General features: G+C 34.9%; 1 protein-coding gene across 3 annotated transcripts in view; it reads right to left on the bottom strand.

Annotated features, from left to right (window-relative positions):
- LOC111050043 (glutamate receptor ionotropic, NMDA 2B) overlaps positions 1-16,021 on the bottom strand; it is a 345,263-nt gene that overhangs the window by 192,085 nt on the left and 137,157 nt on the right. For all 3 annotated transcript variants that reach the window (XM_039429685.1, XM_039429686.1, XM_039429687.1), the window contains one exon: positions 7,059-7,230. In XM_039429685.1, the coding sequence (XP_039285619.1) occupies positions 7,059-7,230 (172 nt within the window). The remainder of the gene's footprint in view (positions 1-7,058; positions 7,231-16,021) is intronic.

Below are 16,021 nucleotides of genomic sequence, written 5' to 3' on the forward strand. Positions count from 1 at the left end.
AAGTAGTCTATGTCTCGTTGTGTGCCATTGATCACAGTGAAAACACGTCCCTTGTTGGTTTTAGAATCAGGTACATTAACTATGAGAATTGAATCTTTGTCCTCAATGTCACTAACAGTCATATTGCACAATTCACCCATTCGGCAAGCTCCACAAATACCAAAAATCAAGGCTACTTTTTTCAATAAGTATTGTTCATCTGGAGCATTTAACAGGAATTTATTTACCTCCTCTTTGGTGAATGTTTTAGACTTCTTAGGTTGATAGCCTACATTTTTCTTTTTCAGAAAAGCACCCACTTTCGTAAAATTACTGATGTCTATGTTGTGTTTCACAATAATTGTTGCTTTCAACATTGAATAAATGGTCCATAAATAACTTGGGCTACATACCTGTGCTTGTTGTGAGAGGTAAACAAGGATTACGTTTTCTGAAATTCTTACTGTTCCACCACAATTCTTCTTGCACCATTCAACGAATAAATCATATCGCTTGATGTATAGTTCCTTTGATTTTTCCGGAAGCAAATTTTCAGTTACATTTTCAGCTTCGTGTCGAATGTTCGGCGGAGTTAGAACAAACTCCTCATCACTCTCACTTTCCATTTTATAAAAACGAAAATAACTTCTACAATACCGGTAGCGGATTTCGAAGATCTTAGTAGGTAACCAAGAAAAAACATAACCTGCAATCTTGTTTTCTGTGCAGACACGCTCAGTCGTCTCTGTTAAAGTGGGTTTTCGTTTATGCGTAAATGCCGTCGTCGACCATGACAGGGAGAGAATCTCAGATTGGGTAGATTTCAATCTGTCTACATAACTTAAAAGATTATGTTAAATTATGTTTTAATGGAGCAGGTTGAGCTTATACTTTTTTATACTTTTAAATGGCAATATTTTGATATTATTGAAAATGTTTATTTCTTTATTAATAAAGACAAATAATGAAAAAGTTATTTAATCAGCTGTTTTAGCACACTTGAAATTTGGACAATATGAATGTCAACAATGCTTGCCGTCGTCGACTGCGGAAAAGTTCGCATAAACGAAAACGTACCTTTAGATGAACGCTCTCGTAGAGATGCCGATGACGTTAGAGGTGTGTACTTTTTCATATCCACCAACGGTTGAACATAACCTAACAATCTAAATGATGCTATAAAACATATATGAATTATGAGTCATTTTATTACTCACCATTTAATTTCATCATTTTGTTCGACTCGGAAAGATATATGAATCATCGAAAATACATTCAAGTTTACATTTCGAATCATTGCAACGTTGTTTGATTAACATCGCGTATCCATAAAAATCATGATATTCTCAGCATCATAACACAAATACTCGTATCAATGTTTCAGAATGTGCCTTACAATTCTGTAGACCAATATGTAGTACGAGTTGAATTAAGAGCATTGTAGGGTAAGAGTATTCGAGTAAAATACGTCCTATTTCAAGCTCTCTTCTTTCAGGACGGTAGGTCTTCAGTTATAATGACTAGTTTTTTCCAAGCTCTTTTCAGGCTCAACTTCACTTTATTCCAGTAGAATATTCCAGACTTCTCTGATATGGAATTATGTATCGACAAGACCCGTATAGTTTCTCAGAATGCAATTGCTTTGTTCTTGGAGCATGAAAAGGAAATTCGAGTTTACTGAATAGTTTTCTAGAAATAGATGATAGAAAATTATGCTATGCTAGTCATCAAACTCCATGTTACTTAGTAAACTTTGTGAAGTACTTACTAGGCTCACTCCTCTAGAACTGAATTGGAAAACGAAGCAACTGCTAGTTCGAATAGTGAAGAGGTAAAGGTGATTTTCGTGCTGCTCTCTCATCTCTATGATAAATCTCTAAACTCAGTTACTTGCACTCACCGGCATCGGAAAATCGTAGAATTTCTGTGACTGCTTTTAGGTTATTATTAGAGATTGATTGCGACTCCGCAAACGTTTCAAATCAATCTAAAGAGAAATAACCTACTAATATAAACTACTAGTTTATTATTATAGTGCATGAAATCCTCAAAATAAGATATCTGGAGATTTTTATTGTATCCCTCTGATAGCTGAAATCAGCATCCGAGCTGGATGCAATGATTACTGATGTGATAAAACTCGGATCTGAACTGAAATCGTCTCCGATGCGCGAGTTCAATATAAGAGAAAACCTGTGAGTCTCAAACCCGTCCTCGATACAGAGACAAGTTATCTATCCACTGTATCTACTTGAGCATACTAGATTCACATGGTGGAACATTATCGTGCTTTTGCTGGCACTCGCTCACAACTCATCCGCAGTGAATACTCTTGCTCATACTACACTCTCCAACTCTTTCTTCCTCCATTACTTCCAATCTCCTATCTTCCATCTCCTACCTCCTCTTCCACTCCGTCCATCGATTTTCTCCAAACTCAAAAATTGGGCGAACTCTGAGGCGACGAAATTCTTGTAGTTGAATAGTATCATCCTCTCGCAACAATCCCACATTGAACTTTGAATTCAAGAGTATTTCACAATGTATATACCACTTTTACACGAATGTGCACTCAGGTTTCTGCCACTCCTCCCTACAAAATATTCTCCTTTCGCTCCCTTCACGCCACATTAAACTGGAAAGTTCGCGGGCAAGACAATCAAAAACAACAGTTGTTGTAAAGTTCTGTCTGGTGATATTCGTTTCCCTTGATAATAATTCTATCGCCTGAAGTATTGAAGATGCTATCTGGGAGAACATTCATGCAGCTTGTATGTGGTACTGGATTACACGAGAGAAAACTCATTATCAATCCGCAACTTCGAAACTTGTGTTGAAAGTACAATCATATAATAAATTATGTAAACATATCAGATCAGACTCGAGTACACTCTGCTTCTCTGCCCCTGTGCATGATGATATCCTCTTTCATCTTTTGATTATTATTTCTTCCATACTTTTTCTATCGATTGATGGACTACCATTAGCTCACCGATTCCTGATATCGCTTCTTGATAGGGTCACTCTAGTACATAAATTAACTCATCTCACTTCTTTTGAAACTTATATCGCTAGTTCTGAAGTTTTCCTCTTTAAGCTTCGAAAATCAATTTTCTTCTACATTTTCTGTAGTTTTTGAACCTTAACGTTATGAAATCATAGTTGAGGTTAGAGCTATTAGTATGAGCTAGTTATTCCATCTATGTGATACATACCAGCTTTGCAATAATTTATTTATTTATTTATTCGTTGATATAATTACAAATCATATGATGATCGGGATAGAACAACAGGCATAGCCCAAAACTATTCTGTTCCCAAAATTTGATAAATAATGTCCGAAAAAATAGGTTATGTTCTTACTGAGGAAATTTAAAGTTCAAAGTTCTGTCCAAGAATATATTATATAAGCTAAAAATTTTGAATTTAGAATGATTAAAATACCAAGTTATAGTCAAATTTTGCACTTAATATCACCGCACTTTGAATAAATTGAGTTATTTCATAATGATTGATTAATGGTGATACAGTACTGTGTGGTAATGATTCATCCCATCACTTGAATCCCATTCAAAAAGCTAATATTTTTTTCTTCCAGATAAACATTGCTACATAAAATGAGGTTGATTCATCGTATTTTATTAAATAAAACCTTGATATAACCTCCACTCAATTTTTTTGGAATAGTACAATTGAAAAGGTCTGAGTGAACCTGACACTTGATACATGCTAAGTACTAGCTGATAGAGGAAGCCGGTGATAACCCTTATAACTATCGAAGCGAGAAGTTGAGTAGTTGAACAGCCAATTTGTTCTACTCGAATTAAGTTCACTCTGATGACAGGCATCTTACTTAATGGATCTCTAGACCTTGTCAGTATAAGCGTACCTGAGCAGCTGCCTGCTTCTGAAGCTGCTTCTAACCTATCAACAAATTCGATAGACGCTGAGTGAGAGGATTTACTTTGAAGCGACGCTGTTGTCATGTTCAGCTTCTCAGTCTACATGCAGCATATTCGAGTTAATTTCACTCTATTGGCGAATTATGCTGCTAAGTGCTGATGGGAAAATCAGGTTTCAATTTTGGAGGTGTGAATAGTAATTCTAATAATCAGTTTCATGCTGGCTGTAAGCAAAAATGGTTTTTGAAATGTATCATCAACATAAATACATATTTCTTATGTTATTGGAAGACTAAACTCTCATTGCTCTCATACAAAATGAAGTTATTTCCGAAGTACTCCAATATTTATTGAATAAAATTCAATTCTATCTGATCATGGGAAAAAATATATTCCGCCTATAGCCAATTTTCAAACCTGTAGATGGGAACTTTGTCGAAGATAGTTCATTGAAGTTACCAATATAGTTTAGTGGTTCAAATTATTATTTGTTTATCTGGTGTACCACGGCTCCCAATTCCAATGACAATCCAAATTTTAGTCAGCCCTCACACAAATACTGTATCCAGTATCCTCATAGTTGTTGAAGTTTGTAGTTCTCGTTAAAGTGAGATAGCTAGCTATCTGGAAGAAATAGATGTATAAATCAATTGTAAAATTCCTCAAAAATGTTGAAAATCATTGAAAATAGCTTCTGAAATACATGCATTTTCCGTGTCACGAAATACTGAGGAGAGTGTTCAGTTAGCATGAATGTTTAAAGTTTTATTGACTATTCTGGTTTGATTTTATTTGTGTTTGGTACATGTAAAATTCGATTTCAAACATTCAACGTTACTCGAACATGAGAATTCCGAACAAAACATGTGAAAACTAATAGAAATGATAATAATAGTTTGACCTCTTTCGCAGTCGTGGGAATACTTAAAGAGGGAAGCGTTACTTCATTAAAGTGTGGCTCAAGTTTGATTTCATTCGAGATGTTACAGTAAAATTCAAGTTTTAACTTTATTCGAAACTTATGATAATTAAATGAGTGAACGCCACTTTCTCTCAAGTAGAACGTGCGAATGTTTGCAAGTCCTTTGACGTCAACTGTCCCCATCGCACTTAATTAAGTCCGCTCACGAAGTGCGTCCTTCTTCTTAATAAGCGGGTGGAGGAGCAAAGGAGGCAAGCTGTGAATTATCTTGGTGCGCATTTATTTACCAAAAGCAGTGACAGTGTGGAAAAGATTTATTCGACACGATGAAATGAACGCAGTATATTCCGAAATGACTACTTGATTTATGGTAGCAGTTTGTTACTAGTCCGGCTTCCACTTTATGTAACTCACAGCGTATAATAAATATTCAGCTGTTGTAGTGTCCGATGGGGGAGGGGGTGGAGGAGGGTGCTCGAACAAGGGTGTCAAACTGGTTGGACCGATTGCTACTTGAACGTCGAGAGCAAACACCGAATTTGCCGATGGCGAAATCGATGGATAGCAACGGAGCTCAAGTCGCCGCGGCAAGTTCTACTTCTGGTCCAACACCACTCTAACTCTTGTAAATGCTGAATTAAACAAATGAACTATGTTGGAGCGACTGAAACAAGCGGCAAATAAGGACGCGTAAATCTTTCTGATCCAACGCTACAACTTTGACTCAACTCGCAGTGATAAACTAGCTCAGAAGAATAGCACGTTCAGTCGATGCCTAGCAGCCTAGCAGTGTTTATTCAAGTTGGCGCAGAACAACTTTTGCGTCTTGTATAATGGATGTCTACTTCTCAAGAACTGAACATTGAAGAAAATCTCTAAGACAAAATGGAAGCTTTTAAAGTATATCAGAGATTTTTAATGTTCTAAAAAAACTTCGGAGAGTGATACAATAGTGTAGTATATTTTTCAAGAAATATAAGCTACTTTCATCCATTCTAAGCTTCTCAGAATTGAAGAACTTTTTATTATTCATATTCCATTCGATAATTGTAACAGTAATGGAATTTCACCAGAAAACTCAAGATGGTGCTCAACAATAATTTTCCCACCAACTTGTGACTCATTATTATTTTTATGATGGAAAAATTATATTTTTCCCATCATCTCACTGAACTAAGAATTTAAGTTCTACTTACCATAAGATAACTATTGAACCTCATAATTTCAACAAATTGACAAGATAATCACATCTTCCATACAACTATTGATCTTCATACTGTACTATAGAATCATTATATTAGAATATAGATTATAGAATCATTCAGGATCCGTCTTCATTCTAGTTTTGGAATGTGAATGTGAATGATGATTTGGAAAAATAAGTTATGTGATGTATACATTTTTATCCACAAACCCCTCAATTTGTATCAAAGTTCCTTGTTATTGAAATACAATTAAGATATACATATCAGTATGTTATTGTGTTCCAGGTCCTAACTCTACATTGTAAATATGGGGAGATTTTAGTACCAGCAGAACATAATTCCAGGTGTGAGAATCGTGTTTATCGTTTATCCCTTGTTTGTATGAGACTGTTGTAAAACACACGAGTGAATGCAAGCTGCTGAATAAAAATAGTAATGAAGATTTTCCATCCAGAGACTTCACTCTATCTCACAGCTAAAACCCGTTTCTTGCATATAGTCTTTCAATATTGAGATTGAAGATTATCCATTCTGGATAGTGGAATATTATTAAATATTTAATGGAATTATTCATTTAGAGGACTCAACTTTACTTAAGCGAGGTATCTTACAGCTCAAAAAGCTGTTTCTCGCATCTAATACTCCATCAATTTGAGATAACGGTTTATCCATTTGAAGCTAAATACAAGAAAATTATGAAGTCCAAAATGGAACCTATGTTAACTGTTTAACTCATATATGTTTGACAACATCGACGAAACAGTTGACTTCATAGTATAGCGAATAATAGTCACTCTGCATACAGTATCAAGTCCAGCAAATCTATTTGCACTCAATTATAAATAATTGATTGGCTGACATTGACTTTATATGAATCTATTACAAAACGGTTTTTGTTTAATTTGATCTTGAATGGTGAGCCACTATACGGAGACCGTCATCAAACAAAGAAGTGCAACGTTTAACAACAAAACATAAACAAGAATATCGGTTTCATTAGAAACTAATAACCAACTTTAAGTAAGAACTTTGTGGTTGAGCAGGGCTTACCTGTGGGACTTGGCGTGGATATCATCATGCGTAGCTCAACTTTGAGTTCATGCTTCTTAAAATGCAGCAAACGAAGTCCTTTAGAAGATCTCAGCAGAGTTGCAATCGTTTGACTAACAGCTTTATTGTAATCTCTCCGGAGAAATGCCTGATGAGGTAGTACTAGTCCAATCTGTAAAGAGATTATGGTGATTAACCGAGAAAATTCATTGAAGTCAATAGATTAAAAAAAATCAATGTCCTCTAGTAAATTTCAGTAATACAAAAATATGTTTGGGATGTCGAGAAACGTGGGAAATTCCAACTACTAACATGAATGTGTTGGTGAAGGAGCCTAATGTGATTATAACGATTTGGGTGACCAAGAGAAACATATATTATGATGTCACCACAGAAATGTGTAAACAGCTACCTCTACAGTGCTTGTATGGAATCGCATTGTTTTTGCCATTCAAGATGACAATCCCGGTTTCATTTCAAAAGTGAATTTGTCACCATCACCATGAGTAGATTGTTTATAGTTACTTCTCTCTAAATCTTGTTATTGGGAACATGTTACGTGCGTTTTTATCGGGTGTATACTGATTACGTTATGTGAAACTTATGAACTGTTGATCATTATGGGAGGATTAATGATAATCCTGCGTGAATTACCATCCGGAATATACATTAATATTATATTGAAATTTATCTTCAACTACAACAGATCTCCACTACATCACATCACATTGTACAATAATAAAAATTGTATCTTCAAATCTATATCAGAATGAAAGATGTACGTATATTCCAATATGATAAAACAGGAATTTGTCTGCTTGATTTCAAATTATTCAAGGTGAGTCAAAGTAGTGGTTCCAGAACTCAGCATTTCCACACAGCATTTTTAGAACGAGGATTGGCACCACGGCAGGTGATGCGAGTCATATTATAAAAGCAAATCAATTGGACAGTATCTTCACCCATTGTAAAGCAAGGATTGATAGTTGGGATGATTTTATCATCAATATCCATTTCCCATACAATGCATTTCATACTTATACTGTTATTCAGTAATAATATGTTTTATTTTAGATTTTTCATTATTATTTCAACAGGACTACTTGATATGTTTCTGATACTTCATTTTGGAAACTGGATGATACCATAATTGGTCCAAAAAAACACTGATACTAGTATACTAGTTCTACTAGAATTATTAGTATACCTATCACCTAGTATACTAACAAGGTGTATATTATAATTTCTAGTATTTAGTAGATTTATTTGTATCGAATATATATTTTCATCTCAGGGTGCAAGATTCGGCACCTGACGGAATAGGTAGAGCCATTCATCTAGTGAATTAGAACTATGATAAATTATCGCAAATTGTATTGCAAAAAATTAAATATTGTATGCATACGTTTGATAGCCTAGATTTCGTACTTCTTTGATTAAATAGAAATTTCTAAAATATTGATCTATATATTTTTCTTTCAATTAAATACCTTTAATACTAATTTTTACTTGCGCAAGTATTACTCTTATTAATTTCTTAATTTATAATAACCCTTTCGGCGAGCTAGCTTTGATCATCAGATTATTTCGAAGCACTAGGGCGCCCATCACTAAATTCAAATTTAAATCACTCACGTGTCGAAAATCTTCTTGTAAGCCGCCGATGTCGATCCAACTCCATGTGGTCCGGGAATATGGTAGCCAGAATCGTCTCCTCCAGGGGTTATAAATTTAATAAAAATGAAAAATGACTTCTGCTTCACAATAGCATCACGAAGTCTTTTAAGAAATTTAATAATTTACTTTAACTTTAAATTTTTACAAAATTATTAATAAGGTACTTCGCTCTAAAATATTTGGGGTCCTCTTATGGTGGCATCTGGCTGGCGAGTGCTGGTTCTTCCTTCTCAAGTTTTACAGATCCTCTTTCCGACTTTCAAATTAGCATAAAATTTAAATATCCCAATCCTCCGCCATTAAATTCAAATAGATCTTACAAAAAATGCCAAAATATTGCTTAGATTATATGATTAATAATTTCTTTGCATTCGAGCCATATTGATAACATAGATTACACAAATTTTTACACAAAATCTAGTACATTTATATAAATATATATAAATATTTTTGAATTGGCCTACAGTTGCCGCCTATTAACTGCCGTTTTACTATTGGTGCATGCAAATTTTATTCGGTATTCATGCGCCTGGTAACTCTTATTTCCTGAATACATTAAATTATTTTTATTTGGTTTTTTATTTATGCTCTTTGCATGCTAGTTAATATTCTATACATTAATATTAATTCCATGCTACCTAATAATTAGCCACGTGGACGGGTGTTTTTTCACATTGCACACCATCCGAATGCAATAAAGCTCTGCCAAGGGGTTTTGGTCAGATTCTACGTTCTTCGGTTTGATCGATCTCTAGGTCACCGATCCGTGAATACATCTATATAACCTCAATCTTCAAATATTTTATAAATAATCTATTTATGAGTGGTAAACTTCCTTCAAATCCTTTTTAAGTTCTTGTACCATTTAGCCAGAACAAGCTGATGCTATCTAATCTTGTTTATTATCTGCTTGGCGATATTAGCCAATTACTTTATTTTTAGACCTATTACTATTTCTGTTAGGGCTTTTCATCTACCCAGATTTAAATATGTTACACGCGCCCCTGGGTTTGAATTCAAAATATTTGAGAATCACAATGTTTTTAATGAAAACCCACCCTTCAATACATTGATATACACTATACTTTATTTATAAATTATACTCTCCTACTTCTATCACATTTCGCAGACATATTTGCTGCATCTCCTTTATACCTTTATCAAAAACAATAACAAATTCTCCTCCTCAACACACATAAAAATATCATAAATATAAACTTCTAAACGCACTCCTCCTGACAACATTTACAACACAGTAATTTTTAAATTCGCCGCTTGCAGGGCCGCCAACTTAACTACACACATTTCATAATTCTCATAAATGATTCCTTTTAGACAATAATTTCGATTCATAAACTTCTGGGCTTATATCTTATAGTATTTCTTAGGTCTTAATATAAATAATTTTCTATACATCAGGTACAATACTTTCTTTTGCTAATGGCTCTTTGGTTTTGGTAACTGGTATTCACTTTAAGTCTTTTCAGGTAACAAACGTGGCATAATTAAAAGTAATAAATATAAAAACATATAAATAAATATATCGACATTAATAAATATAATAAATAACAATAATAAATAACTCTTTGGGTACAGTACTTCTTTTTATAAACATATGTTCAACAGATATTACATTCATTTGATTTGGGTGGCTTTGGTCAGCTGTTCGCTGTTCTACAATTCATAGTGTTACATGTTACATCAGAATTTGCTATCGACTTTCATAACTAACCTAACTGCTCAATTTTTTCTCTTAAAAAGGTAATTAACAAATTTTAATTTTATTATCCCCGCTTGTGTCCTTTTTTATCTGATGTATATAATTTAATTACATATTTAAAAATTGTTCTTTTCCTTATTGCAGGCTTCTAACGGCTGGAAGGAATTAAAACATTGGATTGTTGCCACGAGGTCCTATACCAATATTAAATTTATTAAGGAAGGTTAGTAATTGGCTTGATAGTGTTGTTTTCCTTTGACTTCTTATCATATTTATTTCAAATTTGACGATATAGCATGTAGAAATCCCGTGGTTTACTTGCATCTTCTTGCATTCTGCTTGTTGACATGGTTTAGGCCGGTTAGGTTATCTGCTATCCGTTGGTGAGGCTGTCCTAATTGGTAATTTATCTTCATGAATATAAAACCCTTGTATCTTGTATACTCTTTCTTCCAACAACTCCTTGTTCCTTTACTAATTATTTCTTTTAATTGATCCAAAGCCTTCCATTTATTTTCTTTCAAGACTATCCACTTAAATTCATTATTAGGCTTCATCATCATAATAAACAATTCAATAATATAACACTTCCAATCATCAATAATAGATCCATTTAACAACAACAATACAATATTTTTCGTCCTATCCACAACACAGTCTTTTACTAATATCACAGCCATAATAACAAATATTAAACACCAAATCCAAACATTTATCATCTTTTCAATAGCATAATATTCAGGTACTTTCACTTTCTTAATATTATTTTTTAATTCTTTCACTCTTCCTAGACACCGTTTATCCTTCATCAGTCTCAATAAGTAGTCCACTCCATTATTTTCCCGGCATGAATCCATAATATTATTCCTATCAGTTCCGTTTCTGTCATATTCCTTTGGCCTATTTTTCCGGTCACATCGCTGATCATAGCCTTTAAAACGTATGTGCCGCGGATGCACGCCGTCGGTGATTTCTTCCTGTCCTCCTCGGTGCCGGTCCGGAATCCTCCTTGGCCTCTTGAAGCGTGCATGCGGCCTCCATCGGCGCGCGCGGTTCCTCCTTCGTCGCTTCTTCCGCCTCCGGGCCTTACGATGCATGCTCCTCTCCCGAATGCCGTCCTCTCCGTCCTGATGTCGGCCGTCCGGTGTCCTCGGGCGCTTGCGTCTCCGGGCCTTGCGGTGGTCGCTCCTCTTGTCCGGTAGTCCGTCCTCCCGGTACTCCCTGGTGTCATCCTTCCCGTCATTTGTGCGTTTCGGTGGTGTCCATTGGTGCAGGTGCATGGATTCTGTGGGCGGATGCTTGATGGCGGTCTCCTCCTGGTAACTGTTTATTTTTATTAGTGACTCTTCGGTGGCGGTCTCAGGATATGCGGGCTGCTCTTCCTGCGGTGATGGATCGTCGGCGGGGAATATAAGGCTCAGTAGGGATTGATGCTTACAGCTGGTTTTTGGTGGTGGTTTATCTTGTATTAAAATCTGTTTTTCTAATATTTTCGGTTCTTCTAATAATGTTTTCGGGAAATCACTTCTGAATGTGGTGTATGACGTTGAAATATCCTGCTTTTCTTGGTTTGTTTCATTTGAGCTTGTGCTTGTTACATCGGGGGTATCATATAGTCCTGGTTTATTAGCTGTAGTTTTCTGTATATCTGGTGGCGGGTCGTTGGGTGCTGGGTTCTGGGTTTTTTGTTGATTCAATCCTATTGCATGTGCTAGTGTATAATTTGTACTTACTTGTTGAGGTGGCGGTTTGTAATTTTTGTCGTAATTATTCTGAGTGTTATCATTATTTGTGTTAAATCGATCACGGCCATAATAATAATTTCTTTCATAGGTTTGCTGTGGATAATGGTTTGTTTGACGATTCTGAAAACTTCTATTATTCCAGCTGTTATTTTGATTATGATTATAGCGGCGTTTAAATTGAGGGGTAGATCGTGAGCAATCATATGGTACTGATTCATAATTTTGGCTGTTATACTGATTAAATTTTGAGTTATGTTGATTTGTGCGTATCTCTGGTCTGAACGGTGGTTTGATATTGCCATCACAGACTGTATGCCATATAAATGATTATCAGCTGCTTGCAATCAGTAATGGGTTGTGTGGCGAGTGCCATTCTAACTTGATACGGTAGCTTCTTTAAAATAATACTTGCTAATGCCGATTCATTAATGGGCTCGCTCAATTGAGAATTTTTAAACTGTAGGGCAGTGACGAAAGTGGTACATGCACCGTCTAAGTTAGGGTTGAAATCGCATGATATGATGTCCGCTAGCACGTCCAACTGTTTACTTCTGCTCCAATACTGTTCCAGGAAGACAGCGACAAACTCATCCAATGATGTAAATTCATGGGCTCTACTCCGAAAAAACATCAGGGGTTCGCCAATCAATAAATTAGTCAAACGGAGACGCCAAAAATTCCAAGAGGTAGGTGCAAGAGTTTGTACTAATTTTATCTGATCAATGAATGGTTGAGGTTGCAAATGGCGATCAGTGTTATCAAATTTTCCTAGTCCTTGTAATATACTATGTACGTTGAGGTTGTCTGTTTGAATTCCTTGAGGTTGTTGTTGAATATGATTTTCCAATGCTATTATTTTTTCCTGTGTTATCTGCCATTGACTATTATGTGTAATTTTATTTGCGTTTATTTCTTGATTTAATTGAGTCAGAGTGGATTTCTGAATTAGTAGAGTTCCATTTAAAGCTTTACAGGTTTCAGTGTTTTGATTGATGCTACCTTGCAGTTGGTTCATTTTTGTGGACATATTAATCTGTTTGTTTTGTATTTCTTTAATATTGTTAATATTTTTGTCAACTGTAGTTGTTAAGTTTTGATTGGCAACGGTAATTTGTTTGTGGATTTCTTGGTGGCAATCGGCCTTAATGTTATTTGTTATATCCTGAATAGGTGTAGTGATTTGTGTATTTAAGTTGTCTATCCTTTCATTGAGTTCACATGTAACCGTATCTAACCTTTCCGATAATCCTGCCGTAACTTTATCCTGACTTTCTTTTTGTAGGGTTATCATTGCTTTTAACTCTTCCCTATGACTCTCTACTTTAGTTTCAATATTATCCAACCGTTGTTCTACTGATTTTATAGCGCCTGTGGTCTCTTTCATACCCTGTTCCACTGTCTGTTTATTTTCCTCTTTTACTGTAGCAATCTCCTTTTTAATCTCCTGCATCATACTATCCATTGTTTTTTGTAACATAATGTTGAAAGTGCTACTCGTTTGTTCCATTATTACCTTTTGAAGCGGATCTAATTCTGTGATTGAAAATATACTTTGTTTGCTCAGGTGTGACTCGGCCTCCGGCGATGCGGGTTCTGCAGGCTGCTCCTCGCCCCCTTCAAAGTTGATCTCTACTATCCGTTGATTCAATGGTGTGTCAGCGGCGTCGATTCGAGTGGAGGATAGAGGTTGCAGACCTGGTGGATCGAAAACTATCGACCCGACGCTTCCTGGTTCCCTTTCTCGTGGCGTATTGGCATCTACCGTGGTGGGGTTTGATGTGCTCGGAGTCGACAAAGTGGGATCTGTGCAACCGCCGTACATATATGAAACTTCAGAGTTTGCGGGAGTGTGATTCATTATGTCAAATATGATAAATGCTAATTAAACAGTGATAAGAATGATAAGCGGAAATGCTTAAAAAAGAGACACAACCGGGACTTACAGTGAACAGTGATGTGTAAAGTGTTTGGATACTCTTACAACAAGGTATTTATACTTAAGTTTTTTACAATGTTCTAGCGCCCCCAATGTTTTGTTGATTTATTCTTGGTTAGTTTACAGGCTGCGACTTATTTTCCAACCGGCTTAAACACCTAATATATTTTTGACTAGAAAGTAATAGCAGTTTAGGCTTATAAAATATAATCTCTCTCTATAAACATGTAATTTTTCACAGTACTAATAATATAAAATTTTCTTTAAAACATATAATTTCTCTCTATTTAAAGCTCTTGTTTCCCCAAAAAGTAATACAAATTTTCCTTCGCCAGTTTTCCTCACAACTCGTATAAGTTATCTATAATTTTCAATATGGTTATTGACCTAATTTCAAATAATTATTCAATGAGCTTGGCTCTCATCATCAGTCCCACGTTGGTACGACATGTCTTTCTGTCACGTTATTCTTTATATTAAAATAACGATTAGCCTCCTGCTTGGCATCAGTCGGTAAAGCATGAGATTTAATATAATTAGGGCGTGGTTTTCTAATAGTATTCAGTCTTAAAAAATCTTGATAGGCCTAGATATGGGCTTCTCCAATAACTCTTGTAATTCAATAATAATAAATATATATATATAAATGATACTTATACTATAGAGATGAGGAATATAAAATAAATTGCACACCATGAAAATTTCACACATATATTACACAAATAATGCAAAGATCAATCGAGGCAAAAAATATATATAGAGCGATAAAAAATATAATATAAAAAAAATAGAACAATATTTGAAATCAATAAAAATATCACAGGCTAAACTTTATATTCTAGATTTGTGGCACGAATCATTACCATGTGCCTTTATCTTGAAATCATATGCATTCTTTGGCATGTAGCTGTGACATGTACTTGCTAATACTTGTCGGCTTGGATAATTCAATCAAAAATATGTGCTCTAAGATCAGCTTGATAAATTAGCCACTAATAATCCAAATATATCTATATTAAAATCTCTAGTATTTAGTAGATTTATTTGTATCGAATATATATTTTCATCTCAGGGTGCAAGATTCGGCACCTGACGGAATAGGTAGAGCCATTCATCTAGTGAATTAGAACTATGATAAATTATCGCAAATTGTATTGCAAAAAATTAATATTGTATGCATACGTTTGATAGCCTAGATTTCGTACTTCTTTGATTAAATAGAAATTTCTAAAATATTGATCTATATATTTTTCTTTCAATTAAATACCTTTAATACTAATTTTTACTTGCGCAAGTATTACTCTTATTAATTTCTTAATTTATAATAACCCTTTCGGCGAGCTAGCTTTGATCATCAGATTATTTCGAAGCACTAGGGCGCCCATCACTAAATTCAAATTAAATCACTCACGTGTCGAAAATCTTCTTGTAAGCCGCCGATGTCGATCCAACTCCATGTGGTCCGGGAATATGGTAGCCGGAATCGTCTCCTCCAAGGGGTTATAAATTTAATAAAAATGAAAAATGACTTCTGCTTCACAATAGCATCACGAAGTCTTTTAAGAAATTTAATAATTTACTTTAACTTTAATTTTTACAAAATTATTAATAAGGTACTTCGCTCTAAAATATTTGGGGTCCTCTTATGGTGGCATCTGGCTGGCGAGTGCTGGTTCTTCCTTCTCAAGTTTTACAGATCCTCTTTCCGACTTTCAAATTAGCATAAAATTTAAATATCCCAATCCTCCGCCATTAAATTCAAATAGATCTTACAAAAAATGCCAAAATATTGCTTAGATTATATGATTAATAATTTCTTTGCATTCGAGCCATATTGATAACATAGATTACACAAATTTTTACACAAAATCTAGTACATTTATAT

This window comes from Nilaparvata lugens, chromosome 5, assembly GCF_014356525.2.
Source record: "Nilaparvata lugens isolate BPH chromosome 5, ASM1435652v1, whole genome shotgun sequence".
In the NCBI taxonomy this organism is placed as follows: Eukaryota; Metazoa; Arthropoda; class Insecta; order Hemiptera; family Delphacidae; genus Nilaparvata; species Nilaparvata lugens.